Below are 17,868 nucleotides of genomic sequence, written 5' to 3'. Positions count from 1 at the left end.
AGGCAAGCCCAAATGCCTTTGCCACCCAGAAACGCAAGAGCAGGCTTTCGCGTCTGCCCTAATTTAACTCCTTCCCTCTGGAAAGGGCTATCTGTTAAATGCTTTGTGTTCGTGTCCCCAGCATTAATCATCCCCCGCCGGCAGCTGGCTCCATGGATCCCCCTGCGCTCTCAGGTGCTCACCTCACTCCATCCCACCCTCCTGCGTGGCAGGTACCCAGCAGCTCCAGCCTTTCACAACGCGTGTCCAAAGGGCTGAAAAGTGCTTGAACATTTTTCTTTTAATTAAAGGAGCTCTGCAGACAGGCTATGTTCATATATATTTTCCCCTATTTTTTAATTTATTGCTACATCAGCTATTAAAAAAAAAAAAAAAGACAGAAAGAAGAAAGGAACGGAGCTGCCACAAGCTGAGCGCCTTTCGGGATGACTCACTGCAGTACTGAAATGGCTGCTGGCTTCAGACTCACCCTGCCTCTGCGATTTGCTTCCAGACTGCAGAAGAGACCACGGCAAGAGGTTGCGTCCCCCGTCCCTGCATGGAGGATTTGCCGTGTGGTTATCGACATAATCCCCCCCGGGCTCCGGCAGGAGGAGACCTGCCTTCCCCAGGAGAGGAAGATGGGGGGAGAAGTGAAAGGAAGAGATGGCAAGGCATTTCCAGCTGACCTGATTTTCTGCCTGTTCCCATCTCCACATCACGGCCAGTTAGTTCAGGAGTGGTGGCGGAGGCGCAGGGCTGGCCCGTGCCATGGGGACCTGCAGCATCCCAGCATGGCTGCAAACCCGGCTGCGCCGAGGAAGGGCCCTTGCACCTCAATTTGCTGGGAAAGAGCCTTAAAACGGGAGTCTCCCTCCCATGCCATGGCTTGCCAGCATCAGCGCGAAGTCAGGCCAACAAGCTCTGGTCGGCTAATGGAGGAGTCTGGCCATTCACATCTGAGTTTGTGCAGCGAAGGGAAAATTCACCTTGGGTACCATTGATGCTGCAGCCAAGTCCCCTCTGAAGGATGCTGTGATGCCAGCACAAGCCTACGCGGGGCCTCTGCAGCCCAAAAGGTGATTTTCTCTCTTCTGCAGCCGCTTCCAGGCAGGGCTTTGAGCTGCCGTAGGAGACATGGAGGTGTCTCCCCTCTGTGTCTCCCCAGCCCCTCCCCAGGGTGACCCCTCCAGCCTGGTGGCGTTATGGACAGACCCCCCACAGCTCCCTGCCTTGCTTCCCACTCACGCTTCAGCTCCTCCGCACAGCCCTGGGAACACTCAGCAAACCTCCCGGTGCTGGGAGAGCTGTTTTTTGGGGGACAGGGCTCAGGTCTGCCCTATGGCGATGTGTAAATGATGCCCTGGTGCAGAGACAAAGTGCCAGACAGAGCGGGCACCCTCGCAGCGGGAGGTATGGCTCCTGCCCTGAAAAATGGCTGGCCGAGCCATATTTTCAGAAGGGAACAGAAAATTCAGCCTGGTCCCCTGGTCACAGGATGTCAGTGACAGGCAGAGAAAACCCCACATGGGAGCCAGTCCTCCTCCCACCCCACGGGCTGCACCCCGCCGGGGCTCAGCACCCGCTGTGAGCTGGGCTGGAGGTGTCTGCTGGAAGCACCCAGAGCAGACAAAGCTGGGCATGTTTATCTTGCAGCTTCCAGGGATGCTCAGCCATCCCTAATTGCCATAAAAATAAATGCTTTTTGCTTCATATCACTGAACAGAGGAATTTCCCTCAGGTTTTTTCTTTTTTTTTTTTCCTCGGTTTGGGTTTTTTTCTTGTTGGTTTTTTTTTTTTTTTTTTGTCTGAGGCCTCCCTCAAAGTCGTCCCTTCCCCCTCCCTCCGCTGCCTCCTTTCCCATGTAAACAAGCACACGGCACACACAGTCTGACACATCACACACATGGAAACACGCTGATGGCCCCGCAGCGGCAAGCGCTGCCTGGCGCAGGGATGGGTCTGGCAGCAAGGGCGGCAGCGGGAGGCGGGCGTGCGGGCAGGGGGAAGGATGCTCGCCACCGAAAAGAGCTCTCAGCCAGCCACATGCAAGCCCAGAGAATGGTGAGCAGCCGCAGGCTCCAGCCCCTCGGGCTGAAATCATCAAGCCGATGCGATCCGATGCAGAGGGTGGTGTGAAGTCTCGCCCCGTGCGAGCCGCCTGTCTGACACAGCGGCTCTGTGCCAGCTGCCGGAGCAATGAGCCATCGCTGTGTGGACATGCAGCCCCTGCCGTCACCCCAGGAAGGTCTTCCATCCTCTCTTTCTCATCTTTCTGCTCTGGCGGCTGACTTCTGGGGGAGTTGGTGTGCTTGCAGCAGTGCCCGGGCCGTGCAGGGATGGCCTCGGGTGGCGGTGGCTGCTCACTGACCTGAACCGCAGCATGTGCCATGTCTGGGACTCTCTGCCTTCGCCCACCTCCCAATGAGCATCTAAAGAGACAACGGGGAGCTCAGCGAGCCAGGGGGGCTCTTCCCTGGGGGGCTGCTGCTGTGCTCTACGCACCCCCAGTCCCAAGGAGGAAGATGGAGCTGGATCGCATGGAGGGTGACTATGACGGCAGAAGGATATCAGCCGGCTGGCACAGGGCAGCTCCACTGCTGGGGCCCTGCTCAGCCTGAACACCTGCAACACAGGACAGCACGCTGCACCCCACACAGCTCCAGAGGGCTCAGCCCCCCAAGGGCAGCGCTCGCCACTTGGGTGGCTTTGCAAAGAGCCGGGATAGGCAAGTGCCAGACGAGGCCCGTACCCCCACCGCGGCTCCCACCAGCCGTCCCGCAGGCTGTCCCGGCTGCTAAGGGCGCTTCCAGCAGGTAAGGAAATGTGATCGGGGCAGCGTACCCACGCCTGGCCCAGGTTTCCCGTCCCCACTGCCAGAAACCACCTGCCTCGCACCGGAGCTGCGTCAACCCGCCAGCTGGTTTTGCCAAAATCGGGTCCCCTGTGTTGCCATCCCGGTGGGCTTCCCCGGGGGAACGGGTGGGCTCCCCACGGGCATCCCCGGGCATCCCCAGGCACCCCCAGCCCTCTCCCCTGCACGGAGCTCGGGGGCCGCCCCCGGGGCCTCCCCAGAGGACCGGGAGGGACCGCGCTGCTCCAGCCCCACTGCAGCCGCCGGGGGACCGGGGACCGGCCTCTCCTCCCCGCTCCCACCCCGCGGGTCCGGGCGGGCGGGCCGGAGGGCGGCACCTCGGGAGGGGCGGCGGGCGGGACCCCCCCGGGGACCCCCTCCTCCTCCGGCCCCGCCGAGCTTCTGCCGCCGCCGGCCCCGCAGGGCTCCGCGGCTCCGCGCCGGGCGCGCACGCTGCGGCGGGGGCGGCGCCGAGGCAGGTGAGCGGCGGTGCGGGGCCGGGCTCCGGTACCCGGGGTGCGGCAGGCACCGGCATCGCGGGGACCCGGGGCACGGGCATCCCGGGGAGAGGCGGGGACCCGGGGCACGGGCATCCCGGGGCGCGGCGAGGACCGTGAGATCGGCAACCCAGGGAACTGCAGGGAGCGGGGCGCAGGCATTCCCGGGTACCGGCATCCCCGGGCACCGCGGGGATGAGCACTCTGGGGCGCGGTAGGCAGCCGGGGCACCGGCATCCCGGGGTGAGAGGGCAACCGGAGCAGCGGTATGCGGGGCTGAGCAGGGACGGGGGCAGCGGCACACCGGCATGAGCTGGCAAGCGAGGCACCGACATCCCGGGATGAGCAGGAAGCCGCCGTGCCAGCACCCGCACCCCGGGATGCTGCTGGGATCCCGGGCACAGGGATATTCCTTCCCATGCCTCTGCAGGCGGGTGTAGGGGAGTCTCCTCTCCCCGAAGCCTTCCCCCCACGGCGGGGTGCATCTCCCCCTCCCCAGGGAGCCGGGCAGGGCGCGGGGGTCCCCTGCAGAGAGAAGCACCCACTGCCTGGGACCTGGGAGCGGCGGCTGGCACAGGGCAGGGCACCATCTGCAGCAGGCGCTGGGCTGCCCGCTCGCAGTAGAAGCCGGAGCTGTTGGTGATCACCCCCTTCTGCACCCCGAAGAGAGCAGGGAGTCCCCCCGTCATCTGCATCCCCAGCCCTGGGCGTTTCAGTGGCCTCTCAGTGTACAGCAGCAGGTTATCCTCTGCCTGCGGGGAGCAGCCAGCACTGGGAATCCCCCTTCCATCCTCCCCACTGCCCGCCTGGCAAACCTCCCCCACCGCCAAAGGAAAGGCTTGGTCCTGAGCATCTTCAGGCCGATGGGTACAGGGACATTCAGCGATGGGGACGGGGCTCCGCACGAGCACTTTTTGTTGACCAGAGAGCAGGCATCTCCCCCCCCAGTCCTGCCCCAGCGTATGGCTGATGAGGACAGCATCCTGCAGGAGCTGGGAGATCACCCAGCCCCACTGCCCCCCCAGATACCCAGCAGGGGACCCCTAGCCCTACCCCAGCCCCATGGGCATCCCGCTCAGGACTTCCTCCAACACTTCGCAGCCACCAGCCCCGCACAACTGGGACGTGCAGGGTCGCAAGCCGGGGGTGACAGGGCATTTAGGACTGGGCTACAGGCAAAGGATGAAGGGTTTCCTCCTTCTCTACGCATTTCTAATGGCTCCTTTGAGACAAGGCACACGACTCCCCACTGGGAAGCCTCGCTGAGCTGTAAGTACAGGGCTTTTTATTTGGACTGTTAATCTAAATCCATTGTACCTGGCTGGAAAAGCCCCTGTGTGCAATAATCCCTGCACTTGCTGCATCCTCTCTTGAATGTCTATTAGCATCTTCCTTCCCACTCCCTTGGGTCCCCTCTGCCAGTTAGAATAAATATACATAACTTCCATTTGAAAGGCTTTAAGAAAAAAAAATACGTTGTCAAGGGAAACTCTTCTAGCATTTCTTACAGATATGCTTGATCTGTTTTTATATTTTTTGCTGTCATAAATGCATGTATCAGAGTTTTTTTTCTCCACAAGATACATATTCATTTGAATGCCCAACACCCAGCTCACACTGGGCTTGTGTAATTCTGATGGTTGTCTCCTTAAAATAGCTTACAATATATTGCAAAATTTATCAGAAAGAAACTGGCTTTATCTGTTCTATTTTGCCAGTCATTTATGGAAATTTTTCTTTAACTAAAGGAAAATTTTGCAAATTCACATAATTCCAGACAGACACATTTGTATTCTCTGTCTATTGTGTTTTGAAATAAAAAACCACCCGATCTTCCCGACATAAGCTTCTGTTTCCCAGCAGATACCCCTGCAAATGTGAGATGGGCGCGTGCTTTGATGATCCAATGGGGGAGATCACGCCAGGTCTTAGTTCAACCCTCAGTTTTGTTCCAAAACGGAGCTTAGCTCGTCATGAAATGAGTCGGGAAAAGAGTTATAAAACTATTAATTGCTGCTTTAGATACCTAGTTGAAAGCTCTATGTGGGCAGAAATAATTTGCTCTATTCAGAAGCCGACATCAGAAAGGAGCATCTCAGACAGTTCGCGACCCTTCTCCTCGCTCTGCTTCCTGTGCGGGAGGGAGGGATGGAGGGAGGGATGGATGGAGGGATTTCCTGGGGGTACAAAGGCTTGCGGGGTCCTGACACCCACTTTTTTCTCTTGAGCTGGGAGAGAGGTGGGAGCCGGCTCCCTCCCGGCTCTCGGGGTTTGGCCCGTCTCACCCACAGCGGTGCGCGGGGGACGGTCCTGCTGAGCTGGACCACGCTTCAGACTTGTCCCACCATCCCAGCGCAGCCCCCGTAGCTACCAGGGTACCCCAGCCCAGCCCCCAAACCACCTTGCCTTTGATTTCGGTGACGTTTGGCCTGTCCCCCTGAGCGGCTGGTGTACAGGGAGGGTGCAGAGAGAGGGTGAGGACGGGTGTGGGATGAGCTGGATCCCACAGACCCACCCCCACAGCCGTGTGTGTGTGTGTGTGTGTGTGTTGGTAGCCTGAATGCATGAGCATCCTTCTGGAAGGAACCTGGATTAGTCATCCCCACCCCACAGATGGGCTGTGTGATATCTTCCCTGGAAAAGCTAATCTGTCACAGAAATTCCAATTTATCCCTGAAAAGGAGTCTTTACACCCCGTTTTCTCCCTTGCTTTTGTCTTAAGCATTCAAAAAGTTGACCCTTCTTTTTATTTCCTCCCCTTTGAAAGGGCAAGGCAGTGAGTCCATTAAGCTCCGAGGCTTATCACAAACCAAACCGGTTGCCTCCTCCAGACATGGTGTAATGGGAAGTGCTGGCTTTGTGGTGCAAAGCCTGTGTCTTTAAGGAGCCCTGGCTGGGAGATGCAGTGGGGTTAGCAGATGCCTCTGCCTGGCACAAATCTGGCATTTGCTGCCCCCACAGCCCGGCTCAGCTTAAAAACATACCTCTGGGGTTTATTTCTAACCATTACTCCGGTACCTGTTCCTCTCCAGTGCTGCTCTGACCTCCAGATCTAGATGTGAAAATGTCCCCCAGGTCCCTCCCAGTCTGACAAACCTTTTACGCTGCATTTCTCAGACACTGGAAAACACGCAGAGCCCGTTCCCTGCTTTGGTGATCCCAGTAAACCCCATGAGATGTCCGGTGAGCAACGCAGGGCTGGAGTGCAATGGGGTCTGCAGGGGAACCGGGATTCCCCTGGGTGGGGGGGACCCTCTTCATGTCACTGACGTGGTCACGGCCCCTCGTGGCTGCTGTTGGTCCGGACTGTCCTGTGAGGGGTCTGGTGGCATCTCAGCATCACCACGGGGGTTCCCTCCTCTCCCACTGCCTGTCTGTGGTCTCTGTCCCTGCATCACCTAAAAGTTTGAAAACTTCACTGGATGACACCAGGCAGAGAAGGTGAGGGGTTTCTTCAACAAGCTGCTGGCTGATTAAAACCGGGGAGGGGAGCCTTTGGGATGGGAGACGGGCCAGTCTGGAGGTCACAAATGCCTCAGTGACCGCTGCAGCAAAAGCATCAGCGGCTGCAGAAGTCGCGTCGGTACCAGCAGCCACCCTGAAGGGCAAGAGGAGCTCAGCAGCAAGGCATGCCTAACAGAGGGATTTTTCCAAAGTAGCCAATGTGCAGGGGAAAATGTAATTCCTCAGCCAAGAGCGCAAAGGTGGTGTCCCTCCTGAGGACACCTGACGCCCCCACGGCAGGAGCGAGGGGACGGTGCAGGTACGGTGCTGCTCTGCGCGTCCCCAGGCGCTTTGGTGAATAAGGTAGGTGGAGAACAGCTGATTTCAAGGCGATGCAGGAAGATCACAGACCTTTTTATTTGCCTTTTTATTCTAAGCTTCTGGTCAAGACGGGTAAATGCGTTTGGAGGTGTGGGAATGCTTCTCTTTGTTAGATGCTTTAACTGCTGCTCGTTAGAAAATGGAATTTCTGCCGCACGGAAAAGCCCGGCTCCCTGAAACTTTTAAAATCCTGAAACACAATAGAAACCAAAACTTTGGTTTTTATTTTCCTACCAATGTACAGATTTTTTAATTCACAGTCATCAATGATTCTGAATCATGTTTTTGTTGTGTTTGAACATTATAAAAATAATTTAATATTTTACATGGCAGAACACACAAGAGGAAACAAAGCAGGCAGATGAATTGTTTTGACACTTCTTCTGCTGAAACTCTCCCTAAAGCTGACACCTTCTGTGAAAACACTTTGATTTTGGCAAAACTGCCTTTGATGATGGGAAGATTGCACCATCTGAGGGCTTTTTGACCAGGTCTAATTAGCAACATAGGTAGCTAGGCTACAAAGCTCTTGGGCGGAATCGCTGGGGTGGTGATTTGATGAGAGCTGTTTTTTCCACCCAGGAGCCTCTTTGGGGGGATAAGTCCCTCCTCAGTGACTAATTACCTGTCTGAACAAGGAAAGCCCCGTGGATGAGGTGCTGGAGGTGCAGCAAACTGCCTGCCTTAGGCCATTAGCAAAGGGGGAAACTTTAAGAGGTTAAAAAAAAAGCAAGGAAAAGTGTGACCTGGAAAAATCATTGACTTTTTTCTTTCCCCCCCCCCACTTCCATACAACCAGAGAACAACTGTCCAAAGCTGTTTCCCTCCCTTCTCCCTAGTTCTCACTTTTCAAAATGCAGACGTCCCCCCTCACATCCCTGGGGTGCTCCTGGCCCTCTGCCCCCCGGGAGCACCCGGGCCGGGGGGAGCCCTGTGTCCCCTCCAGCCCCGCTATGTCTCGCCCGCAGGTGGAACCATCTCCCGCTCTGCTGATCATGGTCAACAAGACCTTAAATTACTGGGGTCCTGGTTTTGAGGAGGACGTTATCAACATCAATGTGGGGGGTCTGAGAAGGCGGCTCAGCTCCAGTGCCCTCTCCAAATTCCCCGACACCCGCCTGGGACGCCTGCTCTCCTGTGACTCGGAGGAGTCCATCCTGCAGCTCTGCGATGACTACGACGTGAGTGCCAGGGAGTTCTACTTTGACCGAAACCCCGGCTTCTTCCTCTACGTGCTCCACTTCTACCAGACGGGGAAGCTGCACGTCATGGAGGAGCTCTGCGTCTTCTCCTTCTGCCAGGAGATCGAGTACTGGGGCATCAATGAGTTCTTCCTGGACTCCTGCTGCAGCTACCGCTACCATGAGCGCAAGCTGGAGAGCCGGCATCACAACTGGGATGAGGAGAGCGAGGTCAGCAGTGTGGACACGTCCCCTGATGAGATCTCTGATATCAACCATGACCTGCTGCGCTACAGCACGCTGCGCTGCGGCAACGTGCGCAAACGCCTCTGGCTCACCATGGAGAACCCCGGCTACTCCATCCCCAGCAAGCTCTTCAGCTTCGTGTCCATCAGCGTGGTGCTGGTTTCCATAGCCACCATGTGCATCCACAGCATGCCTGAGTACCAGGAGGTGGACGAGAACGGCAACATGCTCGATGAACCCGTCCTGCACAATCTGGAGTATTTCTGCATCTCCTGGTTCACCTTCGAAGTGTCTTCCCGCCTCCTGCTTTCCCCAAATCCCAGAAAGTTCTTCAAGCACCCGTTGAACATAATTGACATTGTCTCAGTGTTGCCCTTCTACTTCACCCTCTTGGTGGATGTGACCATGGGCAGTGACTCGGAGCTGGGCAACCTGGGCAAGGTGGTGCAGGTGTTTCGACTCATGAGGATATTCCGGGTGCTGAAGCTGGCTCGGCACTCCACTGGACTGAGGTCTCTGGGGGCCACCTTGAAGGTAAACTGGCTCTCTATCTCCTTATCTGCTCCTGGGCTATGGGTGAGAAGGAGACCTCTGGTACAAACAGGGAATGTGGACATTCCCGTTCCCAGTGAGTTACCAGCTCTGGCTGGTGTCTGATGAGCTTGCTTGGGGTGGTGGGCTGGGTTGTTGGTTTGTGTGTCTGCTAAAGCAACCAAGCATGGAGAGCACAGCATGAATCCTCTTTGTACACATGCCCCCAGCAAACAGCAAGTCACTCCAGGGACGCAGACTTTGCTTCATGCAGAGTGGGTGTTTCCGGGGACTCAGCCATCCCTTCCCCACCATGGTGTGCAAGCCCCATCGCACGGTGTTGGAACAGGCTCAGCCATGCATGGGTGGGTGGTGATGTCCCACCAGAAGCAGGTCAGGGCCTAGCTGGGCTGCAAGCGCCCTGCTGAGCAGGGACCCGGCCAGCCAGCATCTGCTGGGTATGCCAGCACCAGGGTGCGTGGCTTGGAGCTGCTCCTGTCCCCAGTCTGGGAGAAGGGGGAGCCTCCTAAGGGCGTGCTGCCAGGTGGCCGGAGGCCAGCGTCCAACCCTTGGTGTCTGCCCATCTAGGGAGACTTGGAGATCCAGGTCCAGCTGAGCCGACACTGGGATGCTCCAGGGGATGATGAAGTTGGGACTGGCACATGGTTAGCCATGGGTAGCGCAGAGCGGCGATAGAAAAGCAAAGGGCAGCAGGGCCAGGGACGACCAGCCCAAGGCAGGGTCTGTGCCCCCAGCAGAACCTGGGCTACCAGCAGCTGCTCCTCAGCGTGCTGAAAAGGCTCGGGGAAAGCACGGTATTCAGGACTGGGACAAGCCGGCCCCAGGACAACACGGTCCTCAGGAGGAAGAGCTGGATGAGGAGATGCTGAGACAGTGAAGGACCAGGGTCCAGGCATGCCGAGAGGTGACACCCCTGCAGGTTTGGTGAGAGGAGCTCCTCACCCTCCATGGCATGCCCCAAGGCTGTGTCTCTCCAGACCCCCTCTGCAGCACCCCCAGCCGCCTTAAACAGAGGCAAGAGCAGCTGTGACAGGAGTAAGCACGAAGCCATCACGGAATCCTCACCAGAGCCTGGTGCTGCTGCCCAGACCCCCGTTGCTGCAGAGCGGTTGTGCAGCACGGACCAGCCGTGGTGCCCTGCGCAGTTCCCTGCTCTCCCCCTCCATCCTCCATCCCTCTCCTGCCGGGGGCTGCGTGCCCAGATCTGGGGAGGGTGAAACTCTGCCCTCACCTCCTGTGCTCACAAGGAAGATCCAGCTTGATGCAGAGGCCAGTTAAACTCAGCCTTTAATTGTCTCTGATTCTTGGCGACTACATCAAGACAAACACGAAAGCCGGTCCTCGAGCGCGCCAAGACACAGAGTGACACGCGCTCCCAGTGCCCCACTACACGTGGTGCTCGTGCTGGGCGTGGGGCGATGGTCACCAGGGCACACACCTCCTCTGCTGGTGGGACTGCCTCTGGTCCCCACATTCAAACCAGAAGACTGGTTTTTAAGCACTGCTCATACAAATATCCCTGTGCTTTTTCTCCCTTCAAACAAAAGGTGTGCCAAACAAATGGCCAAGGAAAGCAATCTTCATAACAGAGCTTGAAATTCAACCAAAGGGACGCTCTCCTCCCACTCGGCGCCTGGCAGGGGCCAGAGCTGCAGCTCCTGGTGCTGCTCCCTCTGAAGAGCCACCGCAGGGATGAAGCGGGCACAGCTGCGGCTGGGGACACCCCCTTTCTCGCCGCTGCAGCAGCGGCTGGGCCAGCATGGGATGTCCTGGTGTCGGCAGGACTCGACTGCCGGGGTTGGACCCATGGGTGAGCTGTGGAGAAAAGCAACCCCCAGTTGCGGCTGGGGATGAGGATGGGCGACAGGAAAGGTCTGGCAACTTCTGCTGTGAAGCAGGACCAGCCCTGCATCGATCCTGCAAAGCCCAGAGAGCACCAGAAAAAATGAGGTGGTGGGGGGGGGGAAATTCCTGGCATCCTCAAAGCCTGCTGGAAACAGGGTCCGGGGGGGATCGTTTGAAATGAAGATGACTGAAGTCCTACCTTCACCGTACTTCTGAACACTCACCTTGAGAGAACAATTAGCAAGTGACGGACCTTGTGGAATTTAAATGAAATTGCACACGTGGGAACGGCTCCCTGAACCCTTTCTGTGCTCCATTTAAGCGTGAACAACACGTTGCAGCAGAGCAGGGACTGATGGGCTCATCTGCATGTTATTAAGCAGCAGACGAGATCCGGGGAGCCGGCAGCATCCCGGCTCCGGCCTCTGCCGAGCCGCTGATTCACCGAGTGACGTGCTGGAAAGTGCCGCTTCCCGGGAACTCCGGAGCCAGCTGTAAATGGGGATGAGCGAAGACACAAATCTGACGCAGCAGCCTGGCGTTGTGATTTACTGGGCACATAAATTACAACGTCTTGTTAATCATAATTTACTTCCTATTGCAGGAGCATAAAGCAGCAGCAGAGGAGTAAAGGCTGTTAACAGCCAGGAAGCGGGAGCGATGGCTCTGGCAAAGCGAGTAATTGTTCCCCTGCCACGAAAGTGCTAGCAGAGGGATTTCTGCCATTTGTGCATCATAAACCCCGAACCGTCTTGAGATTGCCTGGGGCCTGATCCAGGGTCTATTTAATTTGAGGAGAGGCTTCCCACACGTCCCTGCCCTTCCTCCCCGCCGTGCACGACATCCATTACTGTTATTGCAGCTTCCCGGGTGCGGGCTTGGTGGCCTCTATCCCACTGGCAGTCAATAGGTGTCAGGCACCGAGTAATTTAGGCGTCTGCAGGGATCTACAGGAGTTGCCGTCTGTGCCCTTAGGGGCCTAAATACACAAATAGGTTGGAAGGGATGGAGCTGCACGTCTCCAGACAGCAGATGCATCACCCTGCTACCGCAGCCACCTCCGTGGGCCGTCTCCGTGCTCCGTCCCCACGCTGCTGTCTCCGTCCAGCCTCAAACCAGGCTCTTCCATTTCATTTGTCTTCTGCCGTACTGGAGAAAAGGTGTGCATTCAGCTGGGGAAGGAGCCCGCCCATGGCTGTTGCAAGGGCAAGCAAACCTCCTCCCAGGGCAGGAGCCCAAAGAGACAGCTGCCGGGAGGGCTGCTTCGCTGGAGCCTTTTATTACCCAGCATCGCCTCCCCAGGCTGCTTGCTAAGCCTGCTTCCCCCCAAAACCATGGCTAAAACTGCATCCCCACCTGAACCCTGCTGAGCCTGCACCCCAACTGAACCCCAGCTAAGCCTGCATCCCACCCAAACCACAGCTAAAACTGCATCCCCACTCAAACCACGGCTAAAACTGCATCCCCACTCAAACCACGGCTAAAATCGCATCCCACCTAAACCACAGCTAAAACCGCATCCCCACCCGGACCCCAGCTGTGGCTGCCTGTCCCTGGATCAATGAGCCAACCACGACACGTTTTTAGGATAAATGGCTGCAAATAGGTGGCAGCCAGTGCCTGAGGACCAGCTGGGAGATTCCTGGAGCCGCCCTGTGCCGCACGCCCTGACCCTGCTTGTAAATTAAAGCAGTAGGAGCTATCGAGCTGCCTGACTTCCCCCTCGCCTTCGCCCTCCGACACATCCCAGGGCCATAACTGATACTCTTTAAAAATGTATAAGGTTATTCGGCTCTGCTGCTCCCCGGCTGGGACGCACAGAGGAGCTGTTAAGCTCCAGCCAGGAGCAAGCCTTTCATGGCCAAGTGATACATCCCTGAAACTCGGTGGCTCTGAGCTGTTTGTCCTTCTCAAGGAGCTCCCTCGGAGCTGCTACAGGGCATTTGCAGCCACAGGCGATGGTGGCGGGAGCGGAGGGTGTTATTTCCCCTTGGTATTACTGGCATTAGCTGAGCAGCTTTTGCCAGCACTCTGAGCAAAGCCTTCTCGCTCCCTGCCGTGAATCCACTTCCTTTATGTCTCATCTTGACCGTGGAAGCTCTTTTCCCACTTCTTCTGCTGTTTGCTTTGCTCAAATGTTGTTTTGTTTAGTCATCATGTGGTCTCCAATAAAGCATTCTCTGGCTGTTAGGGGACTGGAACCCCCCCGCCATGGTGATGATGAGAGCTCTGCTTTCCTCTCCCCAAAAGATGAAGAGCAAGCCGGCACATCAGTGGGCAATAACATCCCAGATATTCCCTTGTGACAATCAAAAAGCAAGTGGCCTGTGAGGACGGCGGTGGCTTTGGCACTGGCGGGTTGTTGGCCTGGCCCTGCCAGTAAACGGGGGCTCTGCGGTCCCCCCCCGATCTGAGAGGCTGTAAGAGCTGGGGTCCCCGTCCCTGCTGTGTGCAGGGCTCTCGGCTCACCCCTCGCCAGCCCCAGGGCAGGAGCTGGGTGCTGGATTTGGCCCAGCGCCGGCCCAGAGTGATTTGCCTGGTCCCAGCTTGTCCTCCAGCAGTCCCCTTCCCACTATCACTTGCTGCCTTGTCCCCTTGTGCCCACTGCCTTTCCCTCCTCCCCCCCCCTGGGCTTTTGGCACAGGTTTATACTTTTCTCAAAAATTAAGAATATCCAAAGAAAGATCGCAACGTAAATGTTTTAGTGTGAAACCAGAGGAACCATGGCTTCTTCAAGGAGCATTGGACACTTCTGCCATCAGTCTGTCCCCCCAGGTCCTGCAAGCCCTCCTGGGAGCTTGAGTGTCCCATGGTCCCATTCCCACTGGGGCTCCCAGACCCCTCGGTGTGGGGCTTGGCGAGCCAGGGGGTGCAGCACCCCATGAGAGTGGGAGCTGAGACCAGCCCGCGCTGAAGTTGGATGGATCCCCGCACCGATCCGATGACCAGGGCTGCTTGGTTCATGTCAGCTCTCAGGTTCGCTTTGAATCTCCCATGCAAAACCTGCATGGAAATGTAATTATCTCAGGAACGGTAATTTCTGCAAGAAAATTCCTCCCCCCTCCATGTGGGTAACAAAGGGTTAAATGGCTGGTGAGCCTGTAGATGGTGTTGGGGTACAGGAAGGACGAGGTCCCTGGGGCTCTGGCTGTGGGGAGCCCGGGGCCGAAGGGCTGGAGCTGCGCCTGCAGCAGAGGCACGTCCCCACTGCGAGCGCATCGCCCGCGCCTCGGGAAAATACAAATCACTCCACTTAGAGGCTGCCTATGAGGCGGTTTCTGGGGACCTGCCAAGATAAAAGGAAAATGTGTCTAAATATTGTTAGCCGGGATCAGGTTGGCGCGAGTGCTGGAGGCAGGGGGGCAGCCCCTGCCGGGGAGCAGAGCTCCCCTTCCTCTCCCAGCGCTGCCCGCCCCTCGCGGGCTGCTTGGAGGGGCAGCTGGGGGTGCCGGGGCTGATTTTCCGGCTGCGCCAGGTGTGGGTCACCCACGCAACCCCCAACCCGTCTCAGCCCGGCCCCGCAGCGGGACGTCCCACAGTAGAGACGGATAGAGGCACCGAGACCCCCGATGGAGGCATGCAGGGAGTCTTTGTGCAGGGTGGTATTTGCGCTGTGGGATCCCGGTGTCCTGGCTGTGATGGGTGCGGTGGCACCCACTGACCACCGCTCTGCTTTGCCTTCCAGCACAGCTACCGGGAGGTGGGGATCCTGCTGCTCTACCTGGCTGTGGGGGTCTCCGTCTTCTCCGGCGTGGCCTACACCGCTGAGAAGGAGGAAGACGTTGGCTTCGACACCATCCCGGCGTGCTGGTGGTGGGGCACGGTCAGCATGACCACCGTGGGCTATGGCGACGTGGTTCCCGTCACGGTGGCAGGCAAGCTGGCCGCCTCGGGCTGCATCCTGGGGGGCATCCTGGTCGTGGCGCTGCCCATCACCATCATCTTCAACAAGTTCTCCCACTTCTACCGCAAGCAGAAGGCGCTGGAGGCGGCCGTGAGGAACAGCGGGAAGAAAGACCCCGAGGACGTGGAGAGCATTTCCAGCCACGACCGAGACTCGGAGGCTCTGAGCGAGACCTCCCTGGGCAGAGGCAGCCCTGACCGCCGCGGTCTGACCCCCGGCGCCCACCCCACACCTTGACACCCACCAAGCAGCGGCACCGGGGCGCACGGGGGACCCCTCGCTCACCACAAGCACGGCACGGCTGTGGCACCGGGACACGGCGGAGGAGCCGGGCTCTCCCTGTCTCGCACTGCACCTGGCGCCCCCCCTGCCCTGCCAAGGACAGGAGGGGTTGGAGAGGATGCCCAGGGGGTGCCAGGTGCTTCCAGCCCCCTGGACGCAGCGGCCGGGTCCACCTGGACGTGTCTCAGCCTTCACCCGGCGACGGCCCTGCTCCCCCGTGGCTGCACATGGAGGCTGCGGCGCTGGACGTACCCCTGCCAGAAAAGGGGCAAGAAGAAAAAGAAATAGAGGTGACCCCCAATCAGGCACTGCCCCGGCTGCGTGAAGGGGGATTTCCCAGTGGCACCCGGGGTCCAGGGTGAGGTTAAATAGCCTGAGGGTGATGCAGCCCCCAACCAGGCTGGCTGCCTTTGCAGGTCCTGTGCCAGGTCGGCGTCAACTCCAGCCCCAACCTCGTCCTACCCCCAGCTGGAAACAGCCTCGAGAGGCTCAGCTGCCCCACTTGTCTTGGGGGAGAGGGGGCTGGAAACTAGTCTGCATGGGAGAAGGTGTCGTGTCCAGCTCAGGGTGAGTCCCACTGTCCCCAGTCCCTGCGGTGGGACCAGATGGACCTCACCTTCCTTCCGCTGCAGGTGGGATTTAACCCCTGTCCTGTGCTGCTGCTGCTGGGACGCCCAGGAATCAGGGGCTGGGACTGTGCCGGGTGTGTGGCACAGCTGGCAGCGCTGGGGGACACCTGCAGGGAATTGCGGGGCAAAAAGGACCCTGTCCTCCGAGGCAGGAACAGCCAGAGGGGATGAGCCTGGGGGCACCAGGGGGCCACCCCTGATGGGGGTCTCCTCCCCAAGCCCTTCGCTCCACGGGGCTCCCAAGCCATGGGGTGTTTGTTTGGGAGGAGCGTCTGGTCTCTGCGGCTGCTGGCACCCAGCCCCACGGCAGAGAGGAGGCAGAGTCCCTGCAAAGGGCTGCCAGGGAGCGGGCATGGGGGGGATGCTCCTGGGTGCAGAGAAACTGCCTCTGCCATTGCTGTGTGTTCGTGATTTCCACTGCGGGAAGAGCTGCCGGAGAGCCCAGGGGCTGCAGCAGCCCATGATGGGACGGAGGAGGTGACCAAAGCCAGCCAGGTTGCGTACATGCCCCGGTCCCTCTCACCACAACCCCCAGCCTGGCTTCGCTCTGCCGCCTCGTCCCTCCCCACCCTGGGGCCAGGCAGGGGCAGGAGGGGGGTCACACCACCCCGGGCATCACCGATGTCCCCGCAGGAAGCCGAGCTCCCCGGGTGCCAAAGCACTCGCCTTCCCTCCGTCACGGGGGGAGCACCCCCCATGTCCGCGGGAGAGCCGGGGCAGAGGGGGCCTCGCGCTGCTCCTCGTCACCGCAGCCTCTGAGCACCCCGCAGCTGGGCAGGGAGGTCCGGCACTCCCACCCAGACACACGACCCGGCTGGGCACGTTCGGGGCTGCTCCCAGCACAGCGTTAATTCCCTCTGGAGTTTTTCCCTTGGATCCCCAGTTCTCTGTTTGGAAACCCGTGCAGCTCCTTGGCGTGCAGAGGAATACACCCAGCACTGCCCGTTCCCAGCAGGAGAAAAGTGCGCCCTGCAGTCACCCCATCGGCTCAAAAATAGGCTGATGGCTGCAGGATGGCGGTGTTTGCCACCGGTTGTCCCGGCTGGCTTTCGGCACAGCCGCAGCTGCCGGCTCTGGCTCTGCCTGTAGCGACCTGCTGGTCACGGGGAAGGAAAGACAAACCAACGCCGGTGCGGGTCCAGCCTTTCTGAACCCCCGTGGGACGCGGGGAGGGGTCCCCAGGGAACGGCGGTGTGGGGTGGGAGGGTGTTCAAGCCCCCGGCAGCATTGAGTCTTCCAGTATCGACGGTTTGTGTCCGCTCTGTGCTCCTTCTTACCGCGAGCAGGGACCGGCCAGCTCCATCGCCTGCCCCGGCCAGCTCCCGCTGCACTGTTACTTGAATAAAGGAAGGAGTTTCCCCTTCTCTCCATAAATATTCCAGTAGCAAAGTATATTAAAATGTGAAGACTGAATTACATGTATTAATTAAAAAGCATTATGCAAATAATTAAAAGAGCATGTAAATGAATTTTCTATCTATGCATGGGATGCATACTGTATATTTTATTAAAGACCTCAGTGACCCGCTTTGGAGGCTGGTTTTGTGTTTCGCGGCGGCTCGGGGCGCCTGTGCTCGTACAGCTCATCAGCCGCGCTGGGGATGGGGCAGTGGGTCGGTGCCAGGCTGCTCCCGGAGCCACTGCAGGGTCCCCAGAGCCAGATCCAGCACCGTCTCGGAGACAGTCCCCACCTCATCCCTGCCCCTATGGCGGGTGACAGCTATTCCTCATGCCTGGACCACTGGCGACATCCCGGCTGGAGTATTTTGGATAACCCATCTCCCAGGAGGCCCAAAGGAATGGGCATCCCCTGGGGTGGGAGGGAATGGTTGGGAGCTGGTGGGGTCCAGCACGAGCCGCATGGAAGGAGGGAAGCACAGAGCAGCTTTGAGAAGGAAAGACTCATAATTAACATTAAAAATGCAGGATGATTCGCAGAGCAAGAGCTTGCCCCATCCAAGCACGGTGCGTTCCTCCGTCCCATTCGTTCTGCACCCATGGAATCTGGGAAGCAGGCAGGGAGGAGGAGGAATTGGCAGAAAGGCACACACTGGGATCGGCAGCACCATGGGAC

General features: G+C 58.5%; 1 protein-coding gene across 4 annotated transcripts; it reads left to right on the top strand.

Moving 5' to 3' along the window:
• The first annotated feature begins 1,860 nt into the window (after positions 1–1,860).
• KCNS1 (potassium voltage-gated channel modifier subfamily S member 1) lies at positions 1,861–17,322 on the top strand. 4 transcript variants are annotated; one of them, XM_074605385.1, is made up of 3 exons: positions 1,861–2,795; positions 8,124–9,116; positions 14,665–17,322. In XM_074605385.1, exons 2-3 carry the CDS (start codon positions 8,151–8,153, stop codon positions 15,118–15,120), a joined length of 1,422 nt encoding a protein of 473 aa, XP_074461486.1. In that variant the 5' UTR covers positions 1,861–2,795; positions 8,124–8,150; the 3' UTR covers positions 15,121–17,322. The 4 variants fall into 4 exon arrangements, with proteins under 4 accessions (XP_074461486.1, XP_074461484.1, XP_074461483.1 ...); XM_074605383.1 differs by lacking the exon at positions 1,861–2,795 and adding an exon at positions 3,225–3,312; XM_074605382.1 differs by lacking the exon at positions 1,861–2,795 and adding an exon at positions 4,446–4,599.
• The last annotated feature ends 546 nt before the right edge of the window (positions 17,323–17,868 follow it).

This window comes from Larus michahellis, chromosome 12 (assembly GCF_964199755.1).
Source record: "Larus michahellis chromosome 12, bLarMic1.1, whole genome shotgun sequence".
In the NCBI taxonomy this organism is placed as follows: Eukaryota; Metazoa; Chordata; class Aves; order Charadriiformes; family Laridae; genus Larus; species Larus michahellis.
Note: the sequence above shows the minus strand (reverse complement) of the source record. Positions and strands in the feature narration are given on the sequence as shown.

What these genes read in the sequence shown, in the direction of transcription:
- KCNS1 (XM_074605385.1), top strand. Translation starts at nt 8,151, where the DNA reads ATGGTCAACAAGACCTTAAATTACTGGGGTCCTGGTTTTGAGGAGGAC. An exon ending in CTCTGGGGGCCACCTTGAAG is followed by an intron (nt 9,117 to 14,664) that starts GTAAACTGGCTC and finishes TTTGCCTTCCAG; the next exon opens with CACAGCTACCGGGAGGTGGG.